Source organism: Hippocampus bargibanti, linkage group LG05 (assembly GCF_051943395.1).
Source record: "Hippocampus bargibanti isolate YZ-2025 linkage group LG05, ASM5194339v1, whole genome shotgun sequence".
Classification (NCBI taxonomy): domain Eukaryota; kingdom Metazoa; phylum Chordata; class Actinopteri; order Syngnathiformes; family Syngnathidae; genus Hippocampus; species Hippocampus bargibanti.
In genome coordinates, this window is record NC_142738.1 from 28897115 (window position 1) to 28919098 (window position 21984).

General features: G+C 40.1%; 2 protein-coding genes across 7 annotated transcripts; one reads left to right on the plus strand and one right to left on the minus strand.

The window, feature by feature from the left end:
* Positions 1-411: 411 nt before the first annotated feature.
* ldhd (lactate dehydrogenase D) lies at positions 412-12827 on the minus strand. 4 transcript variants are annotated; one of them, XM_088997607.1, is made up of 11 exons: positions 12668-12827; positions 10325-10437; positions 8179-8320; positions 7047-7188; positions 5567-5726; positions 4788-4987; positions 4485-4613; positions 3345-3472; positions 2783-2873; positions 2063-2174; positions 412-1885 (listed from the first exon to the last, which is right to left on the minus strand). In XM_088997607.1, the coding sequence occupies exons 1-11, from the start codon at positions 12698-12700 to the stop codon at positions 1684-1686; spliced, it is 1452 nt and encodes a 483-aa protein (XP_088853733.1). In that variant the 5' UTR covers positions 12701-12827; the 3' UTR covers positions 412-1683. The 4 variants fall into 4 exon arrangements, 3 of the variants coding, with proteins under 3 accessions (XP_088853733.1, XP_088853732.1, XP_088853734.1); XM_088997606.1 differs by lacking the exon at positions 12668-12827 and adding an exon at positions 12423-12634; XR_016115120.1 differs by lacking the exon at positions 12668-12827 and adding an exon at positions 12423-12637 and having other exon boundaries at positions 1858-1885; positions 2654-2873.
* A 130-nt stretch (positions 12828-12957) lies between these two features.
* Positions 12958-21865, plus strand: fam169b (family with sequence similarity 169 member B). Of its 3 annotated transcripts, XM_088997615.1 has the most exons (7): positions 12958-13024; positions 13702-13831; positions 13925-14027; positions 14127-14212; positions 14608-14770; positions 16616-16798; positions 18512-21865. In XM_088997615.1, the coding sequence occupies exons 2-7, from the start codon at positions 13706-13708 to the stop codon at positions 18655-18657; spliced, it is 807 nt and encodes a 268-aa protein (XP_088853741.1). In that variant the 5' UTR covers positions 12958-13024; positions 13702-13705; the 3' UTR covers positions 18658-21865. The 3 variants fall into 3 exon arrangements, with proteins under 3 accessions (XP_088853741.1, XP_088853742.1, XP_088853743.1); XM_088997616.1 differs by lacking the exons at positions 12958-13024; positions 13702-13831 and adding an exon at positions 13053-13386 and having other exon boundaries at positions 13961-14027; XM_088997617.1 differs by lacking the exon at positions 12958-13024 and having other exon boundaries at positions 13691-13831.
* Positions 21866-21984: the final 119 nt, after the last annotated feature.

Sequence of the window (21984 nt, forward strand, 5' to 3'; positions counted from 1 at the left end):
TTTCTACTTTCTAATTTTCTAAGCCTTAAAACTACATACAATATACATTATTTTATGTATAATAAATGTGATATGGTATTATAATTAAAGAAATAAACTGTACTGTATAATAACATTGTTTTATTTACCTTTGTGATGGTCGTTGATGGCTTGATGAAATGGAGTGGCCGGTTTCATCAGCATTAAACACTTGATGAGGAACGTAACCTTTCACCATCTTGAGGAATGATCTCTTGTAGGTGCTTTCTCTGTGATAGTTTTACCTTTTTCCTCATCAATTGTGTTCTGTTTAGCTGGGTTGATAGCTTTTTGCATCAAGTGTACAGATGGCTTGTGCGGGTTATTTGTGGAGCCTGATTGATGGGATATTTTAACCTTCCAGTCTACACTCTGCTTTTGAACTATCAAAGCTTTTGTTTTTTTTTGTTTGAAGCTATGTTGTCTCCTTTCGTTTGTGTTTTCTCACTCTCTCTCTGTCATCTGACTGTCTCTTAATGTTTAACGCCCCCTCCCCCGACTGCTGCGTTGTTGACCAATCACGTGCCTTTAACCGAAGACACCATTTTGTTTTTGGGAGCTCTCTCTCTGTCTGTAACCCCCACCACCTCACTGCTGCGTTCTTAACCAATAACGTGGCTTTAACAGAAAACTGGGTGCGGGGAATAGAGGACAAAACAGTCGGCCACCATTTTCTTGTAAGGAGAACGGGCTTGCCCGCGAATGACACACCCTTCATTGTGGCAGCTCCGTGTGTATCCGGAAAAATAGTTCGTATGACAAGGTAAAATTTTCATCAATGTAACGTTCGTAAACCAAAAAGTTCGTAACCCAAGGGGTTAGTAAACCAATGTATCTTACTAGTGTCTACTTAAACGAATGTCTGTGCTTTGAAGATTTCCAATGTGCAGCAACAGCTCTGAAATCATTCCCATTATCCATTAAATTCGAATCATCCACTAAATTTGCTGCAACGAATGATCATTATCCTCCGCAGACTTGCAATTGTTTCTTAAAAAAACGAGAATTTGTTTGTTTGCAGCCTGTTTTTAATGTCTTTTAGAGTTTTAAACATGTTCTAAGGCTCCATATTGCAACCATTCGCCATGTTCAATGCAAATAATGCAATGCACAATGGGTGAAGGAATATTCGATTCGCTCTTTCGGCAGTGTCCGACGGATCACGGAAAAGGCCAAGATATCGTCTACCAAGAATTTGTAACGCACCGAAACAAATGCAAGGTGATTATGGCTCGATATCGGTAAGGCAACGACGACGGAACTTAAAACCTCTGAAGGAAAACGAACATTTTTCAAATGCTGATTAGCTAAATTTGTTTCTTTAGCTATTTTGTCATATGCCATATGCAGATCTTGTCGCAATATGTGCTAATCGTAATAGACTTGTGCCGGTGCTGGCGCAGCGGAGTTACAAAGTTGCGCCAGTGGCTGTCAAAATGCGTAAATGGCGCAAGGGTGCGGCCGAGATACATCCATGAAGTTATGTATCTGATCAAGATGTGAATACCCGAAAACATAAGCTGAAATACTGATCCTTCAATCAATTCATCAATCGATGTCAAACCTGAATCTTTTCAGTCAACGACAAAAATCAAGGGATTTGCCTCCCCCTGACAATAATTTTGAAGGGGACTGCCCATTTACTAAAAGTGTTGTACAGTTTCATTACTTGGTTGACTGTACAGTTTGAGGTTCTCTTGGCAACAAAACCTTCCCTGGATTCATTAAGTTGTTTGGGTCTAGGGCATCCTTGATGCTATGCATGACCTGCATAGTCATGGATCCCATCTCTTCACAAAGCAGTGTTCGCTTGCCCAAGCCCACTCCGTGTTCCCCTGTGCATGTTCCATTCATAGCCAGAGCGCGCCTAGGACAAAAACAAATCAAGGTTTTATAATATTTCTTTCTTTTTTCCCAAAGTGAAACAGAAAAAAAAACAAGGGAAAAAGTATGAAAACCTTTGGAATCACTTTTTGGACAGGTGTGCGAGTCTGAGTTTAAAACGGTTGATATAAATGACAAATAATACAACAAAAAACTTTACCTCGCCAGCCTCTCGCTGAACAAATGGACATGACGTAGTTCTACTGGGTCGTTAGGATCAACGACCATCAAACAGTGAAAGTTCCCGTCACCCACATGACCAGCGATGGGACCTGCATGAGCATGACATCATTGTACTCAGTTGCTTTGTGGTAAAAATGGGCATGGGAAACTCTGGAGAATCAGCCATTGTACCATCAGAATACAGTAAAGTCTCGTTATATCGATATCGGATATATCGATAGTCCCGGTTATATCGATATTATTTCTATTCACGCACGGAGAAAATTACATGCAAACAGGGTCGGATATATCGATAGTCCCGGTTATATCGATATTTTTTCGGACTCCCTTGAATATCGATATAACGAGACTTTACTGTAATTGTATTTTCTGTCGGTGAAAATGGAACAATGTATCGATGTGCAGGAGGGGGCGAAATAATAAAAACAGTCATTTCAAAGATTATTGTGCCGGGGATACCGATAAGCAGCTTTCTAGTAATACACAATAAGCTTGCCTCGCTTAGCTCTCTTCGTTTTTGTCATGAACAAAATGAGGGCAACAATTTTATCATAAAAGAGTAACTCACAGGGATTCTCTTGAGACACCAAGTTCTGATTTGTTTTCATCTCAGCTTCAAACTCGACACTACTTTTGAAAAGACATTTTATGTGGTGTCACAGTTGATATGAAGCCATCTCGTCTGCAGTGAGCTCACCGGTAAGTTTGTTCTCAATCAGATCGGTTTTGGTCTCCACAATGATTTGAGGCAGTTGGGAAATGGGAACACAGACATCTGTAGAATAAGCCTACAATAAAACACAATGGGGAGTTAATGTTGAACTTTGAACTCCGTTTAATGGTTATCATGGGAAAAAGAAAAAAAAACACTTAAACTTGCACTGTTCTAATGGTAGGTTGACAAAGAACTTTAGTGTTCTTGCAATTCCAGGATGTTACACTCCTTTATAAATCTATGGTGTGCTGTTGTTTTAAATATGTAATTTTAACGACAGTTAGGATAACATTAAAAATGTCTTATCATCCACCCTCCCCAAAAAAACACTAATGGGCAAAATCATTGCATGCAAAAAGGCAAACAATGGTAAAACGGAATACTGCCTTTTGCTACAATATGGTGGCACAATCAAACTAATACGGTAAGCCTTTTATTGCCCCCAGTTTTGTTCTACATTTCCACTTTTGTGAGGATTTTCACATTGCTGAGTGCCAATTTGTTTTCATTTAGTTCACTGAAGTCTCAAGCGACAATCGCCTACCTTGCAACCAGGTCTAAGAGCCTGAGCAGCATACCAGGCATCGTGGCGAGCTTTCCACAATCGGTTCCGTGTTTCTACATCTCGGGCCCATTGAAAATCTGAGCCACCATTAGCCTGGGTGATTCCCTCTGTGGATACATGATCAAGATCATGTTAATGATGCATAAGTTACATAGCTGTGCAGTTAGAACACAATCACACTGACACGTGTACAAAAATTGAAAAGCTATAATATGTAGACTTGTATTACAGCAAACATGACAAATTCCTCTGTAGAGAACGATTGAACTTTGACAGGTCATGCCTTTAACAGCTATCCACTCTTCTGCTCAGTCAAGTTTTTAAAATACTTGAACACGCCGTCAAAGGACAGTATTTGATCCCGTTCTGAAAACATGCATGTTCGGTCTCCCTTTGGTCAGTGTGTGTGTGCGTGCGTGTGTGTATGTATATATCCGTCTGTGTGTGTGTGTGCTTGTGTATGTGTGTGTATGCGTGTGTGTATGTGTGTTCGTCTAGTTGAGTCCTATGATTGGCTCTAAAATTGTCCAGAGTGTACCCTGCCTCTTGCCCAAAGTCAGGCGGGGGAGGCTCCAGCTCAGCTGTTACCCTTGGTGGTATAAGCCGTATGAAAACAATTAATTCAAAAGAGGATTGATGGATTTAACCCATTCACAATACAACCTCACAAATATGACAATACAGTTTCTTGACAAGAAAATAAAGTGAGCTGTTGTATGCAATGTTAATTTAAGAAAGAACAAGAGTTGATCATATAAAAATGAACAATAATTGTTTATCTGTGACATAAAACCCTTGCTTCAAGATTAACTTGCAAAACAAAAAATATCCAAAGTTGCTCCTAAAATGAAGTCATTGTTTTGTACTTTGAAATATTTTATCATCCATTTTCTGATTCGGGAGTCACGGGAACTGCTGAAGCCAATCCCAACTGTCTTCAGGCAGCAGACAGGGGACACCGTCAACTGGTTGCCAGCCAGTCGCAGAGTTCACATGGACAAACAACCATTCACCTACACCAAGGGACAATTTTGAGAATGCCTTTTTTGGAATGTCGGGTTGGAGGGAGGAAGGGAGAGACCAGTGTACCGGCACTAGGAGAAAACCCACACAACTCACCTGTTGTGTTGACTTGTTCTGCAAGGCTATGTTCAGAACCATGGAACTCCAGGAACAGAGTTGGAGTCACGGCATATGACAGAGAGCTGAACATGTTGCATGCATTGATCATCACATCATCAAGAAACTCTTCAATACACAAAAACAGAAAAACAGTTCTTAGGATCCATGGGTCTCTCCACTATTCTCCTAAATCATTTTCCAGCAACGGCTTTCACAGACAGTTCTGTAATTGTGAACCGATGTACATGCAAATTGTGTCATTTGTGTTGTGATGTGTTATTAGTGCAAGCAACTGCTCACCAATGCGAGCGATGGCTACCCCAGCTTGGAGAATCTGCACAGTGCTATCCACAGCAGCTTGTACTGAAGGAAATGAGCAAACCGCTGACACCATGGCTTCGGGAATACCATAGAGGCGCAGAGTTGCCTTAGTGATGAATCCCAGAGTGCCCTCTGATCCAACAAACAAGTTTGTCAAGTTGTAGCCCGCAGACGTCTTCCTGTAGTTTATTGATCATGAAGATAGGGGTAAATGTATGTAGCATAGTGCTATTCCATGACTGTTTATCCTCTGAGCATGCCATGTTTGAACAATATCTGAAATTTTGAAAGCCTTATATGGTAGTTCAGTAGTCGAGTGGTTAGCATGTTGACTTTAGAGATCAGAGGTACATGGTTAAATTCCAGCTCCTGCCTTCCTGTGTGGACTTTGCATGTTTTCTCTGTGCTTGAGTGGGTTTTCTCTGGGTCCTCCGGTTTCCTTACACATTCCAAAAACATGCATGGCAGGCTGTTTGAGCACTCAACTTTGAGCCGAGTTGTGTTTGTGATAGCGCATGTTTGTTTGTCTCTGTGTGCGAGGCGATTGACTGGCAACCCATTCAGGGTGTCCCCCGCCTAGTGCCCGAAGATAGCTGGGATAGGCTCCAGCACCCCCCACAACCCTTGTGAGGATAAAGTGGTCAGGAAGATGAATGTACGAATGATCGAATGAATGAATGAATGAATGAATGAATGAATGAATGAATGAATGAATGAATGAATGAATGAATGAATGCATCCATTTTTTTATGTTTTACCTGGGACGTCGGCCCTTGCCGGCCGTGTGAATGATAGTCCCATTAGCAAGGACCACCTCTAGATTGATGACGTTTTCCCTCATTGTTCCATATCGTACTGCATTAGTACCTGATGCGCTCGAGGCGGCCATTCCACACAGTGAAGCATCAGCTCCAGGATCTATGGGGAAGTTGAATCCCAGTATTATTTTCTGAATCATTTTTTAAAACGGAGCAGCGAAGTTATCTGCGGTCAGAATGTGTTGTAAAACAAAAATGTCCTGATAATTGTAATCATGAAAGGACGGCGCTGCTTTGACCCTGCTTTATTCCACTACATTCAACCATACCTGTTGTCTTCAAACAGTGTTGCCCGGCATCAGAAAACATGATGAAAGATCATAGAATTTCACACTTTACTCTCTTTAAGATACTTATAGATTATACTAGTTTAGTGGTACATCTTCTAAAAATGCAGCAAAGTTTCTTCACAAACAACAAATTTCATATTATTCAGAAAAGTCTTAGGATAATAATACATTTCATTTATAAGCGCCTTTCAAAACTCTCAATGACACTTTAGAGTCAGCAAGCTACCTGATATCACAAATCCTGTTAATAATAACATGGGATTTATTTGTTGATGTATTTTTTAAATTATATTTATTCATGTGTGAGAGGATGCACACAACCGGGATAGATGGAGGACATTGATTCGCTGTGGCGACCCCTGAAGAGAAAAGCCCATCCATCCATTTTCTGATCCATTTATTCTCATAAGGGTTGCAGGGGATGCTGGAGCCTATCCAAGCCGGTTGCCAACCAATCACACGGCACATAGTGACAAACAACCATCTGCGCTCACACTCACACCTAGAGACAACTTAGAGTGTTCAATTACCCTGCCATGCATGTTTTTGGAATCTGGGAGAAAACCAGAGTAGCCAGAAGAAACCCATGCACGCCCGGTGAGATAATGCAAACCGCACACAGGGAGACCAGAGTTGGAATTGAACATCAGGCTGGCTGAATGGTGCTTCTTTGGTGTTGTTGTTGTTGTTTTTTGTCGCTGAAATAAATTTCTATTTTTTTTATAAAAATAATTGGTGTCTTGGTCTCGTTGGACAAGACAGATGGTGATTTTTTTTCTGATTATATAGCATGGTAACTTACGTCAGAAGTCACTTTTCTCTTTCTTATTTTTAAATCTAAATGATCAGATTTACATAACAGCTACAATGACATACAACTCCCAGAAAGAAGTATACATTATATCCTCGAGTTCTGTTCAGATGGTGATTAGCAATGCAGAGCTGAAAAAGTTCAAGGAAGGCTGTTGTAAATTCACTGTTGGAATGGAATGCCTGACAAAATCTAGCTGTACATATAGCTGGACACATTGTGGTAATTTATCCATATACATTTGCATATTTTTGACACTGAATCACTTGCGATTCTGGAATCAAGACTTTGGTTAAGATGGGCTGGGGGTTTAACTGACCAACAGGAAACCACATTCCAGTGTCTCGCAGATACGCATTGAGGGCTTTTCGGGTCACACCAGGCTCGACCGTCACATCGAAATCCTCCTGGTGGACATCCAAAATCTGGTTCATATTCCTTAGGCTGAAGCACACACCGCCCTAAGGGAAAGGGAGGCTACATTACTTGGCGTTTTGAAAGTACAGTATACAGTAAAAATATCGAAATAACCGGGACTATCGATATATCCGACCCTGTTTGCATGTAATTTTCTCCGTGCGTGCATAGAAATAGTATCGATATAACCGGGACTATCGATATATCCGATATCGATATAACGAGACTTTACTGTATCTCACTTGAATTCGGTCCTGTAGGCAGTGCTTGCATGCAACCATATAAGTAAGTGACATTATTTGAGTGTTTTGTAGTGCAGACTAGGAATGGGATTGGAGGACGGTAGTTTTTTTTTCACGCGTTCCAACGCTCACACCTCCACCCAGGGACAATTTAGTGTTCAATCAGACTGCCATGCATGTTTTTGGAATGTGGGAGGTTCCTGGAGAAAACCCACATCGAGAACACGCAAATTTCATACATGAAGGCTGTAACCTCAACCTCTGCACTGTGAGGTCAACATCCTAAGCGCTAAGCGCTCAACCACCTGAGCCGCTGTATACACTGATATAACTATATTATCTTGTTTTATCACTAGTTAAATTTGTTCCTTTTAATGTTCATTGAAAAAATATGTTTGTACGCAAATTGTATTTTGTAATAGTAAACGTATTGTTTGTATTGTTATACCTTGATTGGATTGGATTGGATTTGCCTTTATTAGTCTCACAGTGGAGTGGAGTTGTTAACCAATCCTTTGGTTCATTTGTTTTAACTTCATGAGTTGCAAGTTACATTTTCAACATTGAAAAATAATTGTTCAATCGAAATACTTCTACTACTACTTCAATTGTGTATTAATGTAACATCATTCCAACACAACACAAAACAAAAGTACTGAAAATGTGTGCTGTTTAGCAAATGTGGAAGTTTCCCATCCCTAATGCCACCTCACAAGTTAATGAAAACCACATAAAAGTGTGATATTATTCCACAACTGTAACAAGACATCTCACCATGGTATTCTCTCTCACCTTCAATGCTCCTACTCCACCCTCCAGGCCAGTTCCCGTTCCAAACGGTATCATGGGAATGCGATTGTCATGGCAGAAATTCGCCAGAGCGCTAACCTCCTCCACACAACGTGGAAAAACAACCACATCTGGTGGACGGCATCTAGACAGACATTAACAAAGGAGCTTGTTGGATTTGTTATGAAGCACTTTCTGGCATGAAGCTGCAGTGGATCCCTTGTCAAAAGTTGCAAAATAACAGTCTTTGCAAGGTAAGGAATGGAACATAATAAACTATGTTGTTATGGTAACATAAATCGACAGTGTTAAACAGGACAAAAAAGGCACATTTACATCTTCTTTAACCGTTTTTCATTGGATTGTTTTATCTGTGGCCTAGAAGTGTTGGCAGAAAAATATTTACAGTAATCACACTTCACCACTGTGTTAGGGTCGTTAATAATAGACTACAGTACATTCCAACTTTTGTACAAATTTGGCTTAGGCTATCATCAAAGGAATCAGTACTGTCCGAGGACTCCCTAGACAATTTTAGTAGACACTCGCCTGTAAACAGATTGAGGATTAACAATGGTTTGGAAGTAGGGGGGAATTTTGTGGGATTCATCTTTTGTATTTATAATGCTTGCAGTCTTTAATTTGGGTTATTAAAAACAATTACTGTCTCGGCAAACTACAAATATGGCCGAAGCTGTAGTCCAAAGATGAGTGTCTTGGTAAAAAACTACAAATATGGCCGAAGCTGTAGTCCAAAGATGAGTAGCACCATTTTTCCCCCAGAGGAGAGAGCTGAAATGAAGGCAGGTGTGCCAGCAGCTGAAAGCCATTCAGAAATCAAAGGCTCTCACCAGAAGCAACCACTCCTTAAAATAGTCAGTTGCAACACTGCTCAGGTTCGGTTCGGTTCAAGTACTGCTCTAGGAGTTTACCAAGACAGTAGAGTTCAACTGTGTAAAGACCAGGGTGGCTGATTGTGAGAGAACCTGATATTGTGACTGTTTATTTGATCATTTGATGGTTTAATGTCAAAACCAGCCTGTTAAGCCTTCAAATGTAAACCTAATTGCTGTTTGTGTTTTACCTTCTTCAAAGGTTTTTCACCTTGCAAACTTGCAATCTTGAAATCAGCTTGCAATTGTCTTTTCAATGAGAAAAGAGACGATTAAGTCCAAAATAAAAGAGGAAAAAGAAAGGAGAAATCTGTCTCATCATTGGAGTCAAAGAGTGAAGTCCCAGTGTAATCCCGGTCAACACAGTCAAAACCCTTTTCAAGTTAGGGGGAGAACTCAAAAAAAAATAACTTGACAATTACACAATGGCATACCTTATCTAAGTTACATTAATGTGGTCAACGTAACACTGCATGGAAAGAGAAGACATTCATTCTTTGAATGCAACCATGAATGCTATGAAGACAAGAGTGAGTTTATCCAGGAAAATATCAACATTTGTGCATGGGCTCGGCAAGTTACAGTAACATATCAGTGTCTCAGCAATGCTGATTATTTGCTGGAGTGGGTGTCAATAGAACATGTTGGCATTGTGATGTTTCAAAAAAACAAAAAGCAACCAGATGTAAATGCTTTTTTTGGGGGTGTTGCCAATTTACGTTTAATGTCAAATGTTTTTGTTGGGTTCATGCACTCAAACCTGTTTTCATTTTCATTGTGTGTTTTTCCCCCTGAAAACAATTATATGTCTACATTCATGTATTCATTTTCCGAATCGCTTCATCCTCACTAGGCTCAAGGAGGGTGCGGGAGGCTATCCTAGCTGTCTTTGCGCAATAGGGGGGGGGGACATCCTGAACCAGCCAATCACAGGGCACACAGAAACAAATAACCATTCACGCTCACTCTCACATCTGGGGATAATTTCGAGTATTTAATCAGCCTGCCATGCATGTTATAGGAATGTGGGAGGAAATTGGAGGACCCGGAGAGAACCCACGCAGGCATGGGGAGACCATGCTAACTCCACACAAGAAGGTCAGACCCGGATCAGATCCATGACCTCTGCACTGTGAAGTGAACATGCTAACATGTAACCTCGAATTTTTCACCATACAAAAAAACTGGAAATATGTATTTTATCTTCCTTAATGTTGATGGTGCAAATGGTAAAAGTAGATGTGAGTAACCGTGACCTGTGTACAGATTCATCTTTGCCGTGTTGCTCTCTGACAGCAGTTCCCAATGATACCCCATCCTCTCCACATATGGACCTGAATGTAGAGAGTGCACTGTCCAAAGAAGCATTCTGTACGAACACACACAAAGTACATGTTAAATAATGTACGATAAGTTAGACACGAAGTTCTCAAAAAAAATTTCACCTGAGTAGCACCTAAAAAAATATTAACATGTACAAGCACTACCATAATGACCAAAAATAAATTCTGTAGCAGAGTAGCTATACCCATTTGTCAAAATGAAGGTAGGTGCTTTATCTACCACACACAAAAAAGTGATTCAACATAATTATAAGCCACACTAAAATCATTAGTTAAAGAAAATAGTTCTTTGAGCATGCCTCTATCAATCCCCATTCACCATCCCAGTTCAAAAATACAAGCTTTGCCCCCGCCCGGAGTACACTGTACAACAATTAACTGCGGTCAAGCCAGCCTCACTCGCAAAATCGTAGTCAAGTGAGTCGCCACTTCGATTGACAACACTGTGCAGTATGGTAGTCTGTGGAAAGCGGCGTGGATCACCTTCAAAATAACAGTAACACAACGAGTGCATACCCGGCAGTGGTTTGGATGTAAATAAACAAAAAAATATGTAAAACAAGCGGTTTCTTGGCTGTCGGGTAAGGGTCACGTTCACCGAGGAAGAATAAAAACTCTCAGAACAGTGCCAAGCTGGGGTACTCGAGTTTCCCCAAGTATTGATTTGGTCCAAGGATATCGAAGATTTTCCCATTTATAAGTTTTTAAAAATTGATGAACAATATCAATGTCTTGTCAATTTTCAGAGGCTTTTTATTTAAAAATATAAATCTGTATCAGGGTGGTCTGTCTGTGTAAGCTCTCAGGGTGGTCTGGTTGGATAGCTGGGGTGCTCTAGTTTTCCCCAGTGTTGGTTTGGTCTGGGGACATAGAAGATCTTCCCATTGAGAAGTTTGTAAAAATTGATGAACAATACCAACATGTTCACATGCATTGGCATCAGGAAGGAGTTCAGATGTCACTTTTCAGAGGATCTGTATCAGAGTTGTCTGGTTGGATAGCTGGGGTGCTCCAGTTTCCCACAGTCTTAATTTGTACTCAGGATATCGAAGAGGTTCCGATTTAGAAGTTCTTAAATATATAAATTTATAATAATAAAATAAAATAACAAAACAACAAAAAAATATGTCAACATGCACTCAACTACAATGGTGTTTATTTTACTTTTATTTATAAAATGTCTTTGGGTGCTTCGAAAGATGCTTTTGTTATACTATAATGATCATGATCATTATAATTATAAATATTATGTTATGTTATTGGGCGGCCTGGTAGTCGAGTGGTTAGCACGGTGGCTTCACAGTGCGGAGATCGCCGGTTCGCGTCTCGCTCCGGCCTCCCTGTGTGGAGTTTGCATGTTCTCCCCGGGCCCGCGTGGGTTTTCTCCGGGTCCTCCGGTTTTCTCCCACATTCCAAAAACATGCATGGCAGGCAGATTGAACACTTGAAATTGTCCTTAGGTGTGAATGTGAGAGTGACTGTTGTTGTCTCTGTGTGCCCTGCGATTGGCTGGCAACCAATTCAGGGTGTCCCCCGCCTCGTGCCGAAGACAGCTGAGATAGGCTCCAGCACCCCCAGCAACCCGAGTGAGGAATAAGCGGTATGGAAAATTGACGGATGTTGTTATTATTATTATTATTATTATTATTACAACTACTTTTTCATCTCCACTTGAGAACGCGTCTTTGCACTGTTCTGAGAGCTTTTATTCTTCCTGACAGCCAAGAAACCGCTTGTTTACATATTTTTTTATTTACATCCAAACTACTGTCGGGTATGCACTCGTTGTGTCGCTTTTTTTTTGAAGGTGGCACACGCCGCTCGCTTGCCGCAGACTACCGTAATGCACAGTGTTGTTAATCGAACTGGCGGCTTGACTACGATTTTGCGAGTGGAGGCAGGCTTGACCGCAGTACTGTAATACAGTCAGGGGGGACTCTTTACAAACGCAGATAGGGTATGACCTTCAAGTTATGTTGAACAAAGCTATGCAGCAGCAGAAAATACGCACATTGATTGTCGTGCATATGACGTTCTGCGCACTTGAAATGGCAATGATCCAAGTGACATCCAGTAAATGTATATAAATGCAGCAACACTTTTTATCGCTCCGAGAACAAAAACGCAGCATTAGCCACCCACCCCACAAGCAAAACTAGCCGGATGGGAAACTATAAACGACATTGAAGTTCGCGTTCACATTTTTTTCAACTATGGTCGATTTGTCCCAAATGGCCGTGAAACAATAAAACTCACAGTGAGACGACTAAATGAGCGAATTCCCCTCATGATACCAAACTCGTCCGTGCAGTAAACTGTCACACATTGGAGTTGTTCCGGTCAAAACCCGCATAGCGTTAATGTGCTAAATGTAGGGGGTAAGAAACGACCTCCGTTACTGTATGTTATTCGATTAGACTACCAAGCCAGGAGAGGGCGCTATGCGCCAGTGAATGGAACAGAGGAAGACGATGCATGCGTGAGCTGAGCCTAACGCATGCGCAGTTAGTCATAAATGCCGCTGTGTGAAGCTGATTAACACGGTTGTCTCGTGTCGTCTTTTCCTCGTCGTTCACAGTGCTACCTGCCTGAGACGCCTTTGGACCGACCCAGGTATCCCCTAGGCCTTCATTCCGGAAAAGAAACAAGTGACAGTTAAAAATAATAAATACGGAAAAACAGATTTACACACAATCACTTTTAAGCGAGAAAAAAACAGATTTATATACAATCAATTTTCTTTACAATATATTTTAATTTAGAGAGTTGTACTGCTCGTGTCTGAAACTAGATGCTTTTTTTTACGACGTGGTGTAGTGACTACTTTCTCGCGAAAAGTGACGCTGCAAGTCAGTTCAACGCCGTCAGGTGTGCTCTGTGTCAAGGAAGCGCAGGATAGTTAAACCAAACGTCTTTCTGTTTAAAAGATTACCATGACAATCCTTCTTTCTTATCACAACTCAACCTGTCGGAAAGTAGGTTACAGCATTCTTGCTGATTGGATGTTTCAAAGATTTTTTTATGTTTCAGCGTTGCTACGTTTACGATACAAACTTTACACAAAGTTTATGATTGTGCTAATGATCGAATGCGCAAAGACTTGAAAGTTCACATTTCTGATTCAAATGTTTCCCTGTGGCTTTTATACTGTTTATTATGGCGGTCTGAACGAACGTTTTAGAATTAAATGGTTGGGTGGTTAGTTGGTCTGTCGATTCTTCGAAACTCACGTTTTGCATGCACTGTTTGTTGTTTTCAACGTGTACTCGAACGAGAAAAGTTTTGTGCAGGAACATGTTTCCCGTAGACCTGCCAAACGTGGACGAAACTGACCTGAGGTCAGCATCTGAACAGTATCTTTTGTCGCTAAAGTCCAGTCCGAAAGATAATGACTGGTTTGAATCATCCAAAACTTCTAAGGTCTGGAGGTCCCTGATCACAATTATGTTGTCATTATATTATGCTGTTCCCGTCCGTGGTTTCAATGAATGTATACCCTGTATGTCCAATTAGTTGGAAATAACAGCAAATAACATCAAATGGTTGCAGCTATTTGAGGATGACCAAGCTCAGACACCGTTATTGGCACTTCACCCACCTGATGATCCAGCTCAAGGTTGTGATGACACATTTTGGCACCGGCATGTAAACTTGAAAAAAAAAAACATGCAGATGTGTGCCTTCTGACTCTCCCTGCTCTCCCCTTGTTTTCTAGTCGTGGCCTTATACTTGCATGGAAGTTGGTGGTCTGTGAATGATGTTATACGGACATCCTGCAAATCAAGAACTGACTTGCTTCCGGTAATCCCAGTTTCCCCCTTTTTAAAAATGTTATATTCCGTGTGTGTGGGTGTGGATGGATGGATGGATGGATGGATGGATGGATGGATGGATGCATAAAACTTATATATAGAAAACTCAACCAATTTTTTGGGGGGGAGAGGAAAAATTTAAGAATGAGGAAATACTTGAAGATAGTCAATGTTTTTGTGTCTCAAAAGATAGGCCAGCAAACTTCATGGATCAATTGATGACTGCAGTCAAATTATCACACCCTGAGATTGTTTCATAATTGAGTGAGCTGAGTTTGTATATCAATATTAGCTTCAAAACTGATGTCTGATTCCAACATCCAAAATACTTGAACACCAACAAACGAAGCACATTTTAACCATTCGACAACACACTTTCCTCAGGTCCAGTCCCTCATGGAGAGGCTCATTATGTTCCTGCTAAATCAGGTGGTGGAGAGGCATTCACAAGAGGAAAAACTGTTCACCCTGCACCCCCGCACCGAGAGTGCTAAATTGCTGTGGCGAGATGGTCAAGCAGTTGCCTTCTACACAGTGAAACGCAAAGGTGTCTTGCTATCGAGGGAAAAGTTGGCACAGTTTGACTGTTGCTTGTTTGCATAGTGCATCGTGATTTACATATAGCGCTTTCCAGTGACGTGCGGTGAGGTTCATGTCTGGTGAGGCACTGACGTCATCACAGTCAGATTTACAAACATGAACTCTACAGAGTAGCTTGTTCACCATTTGATTGGCAACAGTTAACGTGTTTTGTTTAAGATGTCATGTCAGCATTCTTTATATAAAATGTAGCATAGAAAAAAATAATTAAAAAAAACATGATCATCGTGTTACCTCTACTTATAAATTAAGTCCATGCGCCGCTCCTTCTGACGAAAGGCATCTATACCTTCTTTGTAGAAGCCTTCCTTATCTTTCTTCAGTTTTAAAAGTCTCTATTTCTTTCAATTTAGATATGTAATCCTCCATTCTGAAAATAAGGCCAAGCAACACGAAAAAAATGACTGGATGGTTGCACTTAACTTACTAACTGTTTACTGTAACTTGCTCTCACTAATTCTGTTATTCTGCAGCTGAGGAGGTGCAAGAAGAATCTGTAATCATCAGCGCCCCTGTTATGAGGCAGGAGAACTGTGTGCATCACCTATGAACACTGTTTTGATTAAAATAAAATACAATAAACATTGTAGTACAGTGTTTATAATGTAAAGTGACTCTACATTATATACACCAACTAAACTGTAGAAATTTAGTTCATATACTAAAAGTATTTTAACAACTTTAATAGCGATATGCAGAGGTACAGCAATGCGGTCTCACTGCAGAGCAAGCTAGCACAGTCAGCACAGTCATTGCGCAATCCATGATGAGGCTAAGCCACCTGCTGCCTCACCGCTCGTTTCTACTTAGTATTTGAAAGGTAAATGTGAAAATTCAGCGATTTTGAAAAAAAAATCCCAAAATGGTGAAGTTAAACGGAAAATAACTTTAAAGTACAAATCACTAAATAAATATAACTGTAATTTATTTTTTCATTCGATATTTCCATGATGACAGGTGAGGCACGGCCTTACCTGCCTCCCCTGACTGCACGTCACTGGTGCTTTCACAACAGCTGAAGCTGTAACAAAGCGATTAACAAAACAGTTAACATGTAAACTAATCCACAAGGCACTTGTTTTTTTTTTTCTTTGCGCTTTAATGGGCACCCTTTTTGCGACGACCCCGTATTGTTCAGCGGGAATGTCAGTCCTGATGGACTCTGCGTTGGTGCGGATGGAGTACCTTATAGAGGAGCTGAGGATCAGAAGGCAGCGTTTGAAAAGTAAAATGGCTCTAGTTGGAACTGAAGAATTGAAAGTTTCTTTCTTAATGTGTATGTTACTAACAGATGCTCCAGTTGCCTGTTTGTTTCCAATTTATTTTGGAACAGACATCTCACACAAAAAGTATTTGGCAAGATCCAAAGTAAATTAGTAATAGTGTTGCAGCAGTTGTCATTGCAATTTATGTGTGACATATCGCTTGTTTATAATACGACTTCTATACGGCACAAGGATTTACAGCACCAAAAGGCGCAATAGCTAACCAGGATTCAACTTTAGCCACAATACGGCGCTTATTTGCTGCTATCAAGAAATTCACTCTGACTTTTTTTCTGTTTCTTTTTTTTTCCGTATTAACCCCACTCCATCCACCTCAAATGCAATGTATACTGTGGAACGATTTAAAACCTGAAAAATATGGGACATACATGCATGTTATTTTAAGATAATATAAACTTTATGAGTCTCACAGTGGAGAAATTCACAATTCACAGCAATCAACATACACTAGAGTTTCGTTCATGTGGTACATACAGTACTTGACTCCCATCTGTGTGGTGTTTCAGGCAGTCTGTGTGACAGCTGGAGCAGCCGGTGCTACCTGATGCCTGTTCTGGACACCGTGCTGGTTAGGCCAAGTTGGAGGAAAAGTGGACTGGGACTTCAGATGCTGAGTGACTTCTGCTCGTCCTTCCCCAGCGAGCAAGTGCTGGGAATTAGTGTGCCTCTTTCACCCAACATGGTTTCAGGTTGGATCAGTTTTCAATATTCCATTAATATAAGCGATATTTACATATAAAGCTTTAAATGTCAGCAGTATACAAATAAAATAAGATTATTTTAACTATAATTTATTTTTATGGTTGACTCGCGGGAATTTCAGTGACATGAAACAATGATGTTTGTTTTTCATTTCAATGTCTTCCGGTGGCAACGCATGAAACAACATAGACCGATACAAACATGATTCATGTTAGACGTCAAATTATTACATAAAATCTAAAAAAAAAACACTGGATTAACCTAGATTATTTGATATTTTTGCATGAACAAGACCAACTCTACAACAAATGTTTACAGTGATTGTTCAAAGAATGCTCCTTTCAGCATCTTGTTGACCTCTGTGTAAATCATGCTTCTATAGATTACCTCAACGTGTCCATGCGCTATCTGTCTCAGTTTTCTCTTCTGCCAGGAAGACCCAAATCATGCATCTCCCATTAGTGTGTATTAGCGAGTTGCCTGTTTGAGGTCTACAGTGTCATAAGAATGTATAGAAATGAATGATTCTTTACATTTTACCTCAAATTCTATTCAAACACCACACCTGGTGTAGAAAATGTAGAAATATATTTTTTTTAATGAAGAGGTGTAATCGCAACCTTTGCTAACACGAGATGTCATCAAAACAAGCAAACGATAACAATCAGGAGCAAACTCTGACTCTTAAAGGACAACCGACACCATTTCTTTTGTTTCCTAACTGACATCAGAAAAAGTTTTATAGCATCTAAAATACCCAAAACACACAGTCTGATATTTTTAGTCAAATGCAAAACACCAATAAAAATGACTTAGTGTCCTAAAACTACTTCAAAATTACCTCAAAGTTTCAGTTTCAGAAGGTCCCGCCCCCTTGTTCATGACGTCACGCCAGGACATCTTGCCTTGCTCGAGAATCAAAACAATGGCTTCAGATTCGGAGAAAATGCCTTCTTGTTACTCATCCAGTTATGAATATGATTCAAAGAGTTCTGAAGAGGAAAGCATAAATGTTTGCAATCGATTAAAGAAGTCCTTCCGTCTCATTTTGAGGTGTCTGGATTCCAATGTAGCGCCCATAAAATGCACAAGATGGCGCCCAAGCTCCGTTGGAAATGGGCTGATCTGTCTGCTGGGAATTCGTGTCAACTAGTATCAAATAGTAGTCTTGGTGCAACACACAACAATTCACCATCACATTATTTATGTTTTTTCCTTTTAATTTCGCCATCAACACGAAGTTTTCGGATGAAACCGAGTACACAAAATGCGTTGTGTGTCGCTTTCTCGGTCAGGGGCGTTCCAAACGTGACGTCACATCAGGCATAGTCATCAACTCGAAAACAAGAATTCCTGAATATTCAGCGCGAGTCTGAAAACATGGAATCTTTTTTTAAAGTGATTTTACAAATTATGGACACAACTTGTCCGAAGGCATCGGTTGTCCTTTAAATACAGTCACAGGCTTCACACAGTGAATCAATATGTAATGTACAGGAATCTATTTTCATAACCTGATATAATACCGCTACGTTTTCTTCATCCTCTGTGTTGCCTGATCAAATTCTTGAACTCATGACAGAATGCACTAACAAACTGCTGTTATTGCATCAATTGCGAAACATGGGTTTTGCATTTGTTTGGAAAAAAAGGCATTCTTTTTTTTTTTGCATTATGTGATAAAATGTTTCTGTTTTAAGTGTGTAGGCGGTTTCTGCAACTGAATGAAGGCTACAGAGACCGTCTGTATGAAGTCGAGGCTCCAGGGGAATGGACTCAACGGCGAAACATTTGGCTCAACATCCAACTATCCCGCTATTCCGTCACTGGAGATAAAGTTATATGAATGGGGAAACCTCATTCGATTCAAGACTGTGTCCATGGAACTCATCTTGCACCAGTTGATAGAACTCAGCATCGTTTGCTTTTATTACTTATGTTAGTCGTTTCTTGCATCTATACATTTTCCGTCAAAGGTGTGATGGACCGTACCCCAATTGACCCTGGGTGAGAGGTTTTGCCAGATTTTTTTTTCTGTCTGTCAGGCCACACCTCATTGAGGGTTAAACGTGACTCCCCACTCAGCACAAAACAGCGATCTCGGATCAAATTGAAGACAAATTTGGGACTTAGGCGATGATTTCATGGTTCGGTCTGCCTTAGCCTGAAGTCAAATGTGTTGATTCCACCCCCACCCCCACAGGGACACAAGAGCTGGTTCAAGATAATCATTGCGGAAAATTGGTGGGCAAATATGTCAGTTTCTTATAAATATTGTTTTCACATTCACTGTCTGACTTTACATTACGTCACCATCGTCATGACGTCACATTGAAGTTGGTTCGATGACCACATACATGTTCAGTAAAACAGTCTCTGCGGACCTCGTTGAAGTAGACTACCACCCAGCACCACTGTCTGATCATAAATTAATCACACTTAATGTAACCTTGACACCAGTTATGATTATTCCTAAGGCTTTATGTTGGAAGCTGAACAATAGTTTGTTAGCCCATGATGAGGTAAAGAAAAATATAAACAGGTTAATAAATCGGTAAATATAGCAGCAATTTAGCGAAACACAGAAGGATGATTTATGTGCTCAAATAATCTCTCTTTCCAGTCAATCAGCAACCCTATCTGAGGATGATCACGCCAAGTTAGCAGACTACCAAAATAAACTTGATGGTATATTTAGACGAAAAGCAGAGGGTGCATTTATCAGATCCAGGAGGCGTTGGCTGGAAGAAGGGGAAAAATACTCATCGTACTTCTTTCACTTGGAAAAATCTAAATCTAAAATACAAACCATTGACACATTAAAAATGATAACAAAATTGTTTCAGACTACCACAAAATCTCCTCTTTCTGCTCGAAATTCTATGGTAACCTATACACTTCTAACCATATGCAAGCAGAGCCAGTGTCAATTTTAGAATCCATTACGTCCAATAAAACTATTAATATTTATGAGAAAAAACGATGTGATCAACCAATCAATCTAATTGAAGTGCAGGATGCAATTAAGCAGCTCAAGATGAATAAATCTTCTGGAAATGATGGGCTTACTTCAGAATTGTAGAAAACTTTTTCTGACCCTTTGGCCTTTCCTGCTCAATGTTTTTTTCTGAAAGCATCTCAAAAGGCTCCCTCCCCTGTTCACTCTCTCAAGGTCTTATATCTCTCCAAAACCGAAAAAAAGACACATCATCTCTTGAAAACTGGCGCCCTATCTGCATACTAAATACAGACTATAAAGTTTTAGCCTCCATCCTTGCAAACCGAATTAGAAAATCCTTACCGCATATAATTAGTGAAACACAGTCAGGCTTCTTGAATAAAAGACACATTGCCAATAATGTTCGTCTTGTATTGGATATTCTTGATTATCAGGAACTTATTAACCACAATAGTTTTGTTTTATTTCTCGATTTTTACAAAGCTTTTGACACTTTGGAGCACCATTTTATTTTTCAATCACTTAATAAGTTTGGTTTTGGAAGCTACTTTACTCAGGCTGTTAACACACTGTACACCAACTGCAACTCCTCAATACTGCTTAAATATGGTACGTCCCCTCGCTTCAACGTCTCCCGTGGCATCCGTCAAGGTTGTCCCATTTCTCCCTATTCTTACTTTCAGCACAAATCTTATCACTGTTGGTCACTGAAAGTGAGGTCCAAGGTTTTGAAGTAGCAGGCAGGCCATGTGGCAGATGACACCACACTCTTCCTGAAAAATTCTGAGCAAATTCCAAAGGCCATAGCTCTGGTTAAACAATTTTCCTAAGTGTCAGGTCTCTCGCTAAATATAAATAAATGTGAGTTGTTAGCTGTGAAGTCATGTAATGAGTCAATGCTATACAACATACCTGTAAAAAATCAAGTGACGTACCTAGGTATTGTCATTGCCAAAGAAGACGAAGAGCGTTGTCATCTGAACCTCAATTCAATAATTGATAAAACCAAGAAGCGCTTTAATCACTGGGGATCTATCACTAAACGGAAGAATACTAAAGGGATCTATCACTAAACGGAAGAATACTGCTCGCAAAAAGTGAGGGAATCTCTCAGTTTGTATATCCTACAATGGCTTTAAATGTGGATCCAAGTACATATAAGACAATGGACAAAATAATGTATAACTTTGTATGGAAAATTAAAAGTAATTATATAAGAAACTCTGTCATATCCAGGACGCTAAAAGAAGGAGGCCTAATTTTTTTGGACTTTACTTCTCTAAACTATACTTTTAAGATTAACTGGCTGCGTAATTATCTGTGTAGCCCTAATGCAATCTGGAATTTCATTCCAAAATCCATGTTTTCCCGACTTGGTGGTCTGTCTTTCTTGCTGAAATGTAATTATAAGGTTGAAAAATTGCCTGTTAACCTATCAAAATTCTATAAACAAGATTTATTAGCCTGGTGCTTAATGTATAAGCATTCTTTCTCTCCACATTCATGTATGATCTGGAATAACTGTCATATTTTGCACTAAAACAAATCACTGTTTTTGTCGAGATGGAATGACTTGGTTATCATTTATGTAAAGCAACTTTTTAAAACAATGATTTAATGAACTATGCTGAGTTTCTCAATACGCATCAAATCCCTGTGACCCCTAAGGACTTCGCCATCATTATGGATGCCATCCCAAGTGGTATCATAAGCCTGTTCAAAGGTCACTACGCTACTGACAGACCGCCGCCAATTCCAGTGACAGAAACCGCCCTGTGGAAACTGTTTCTCATCAATTGCTCGAAATCGGAACCGTGCAATTAGACATTTGTTTCAAAAATATTTTGTGACGGTTCCCTACATTGTTCATCACTGGAGAAGAACAAGGTCTGGACCCTCCCATATAAATTTTTCATCACAAACAAACAAACAAAGAGAAATAACCTACAAACTTTTGCACCGTTGCTATCCTGTTAAACATAAGATACGGTCCTTACAGGATATATCTTGCTGGGTCCGAGAGGACAGTAATTTCATCTGTGCTGTATGTCATGCATATTAGCATATTTGACAATAAAGCTGACTTTGACTTTGACTTTGACTTTTTGACTTGATATCTTGTACATTTTGTGAAGCTGAGCCTGAAACTGCAACTCACCTCTTCTGGGATGGTGCCGAAACTAGTCGCTTCTGGAAACACTTTGTCAAATATGT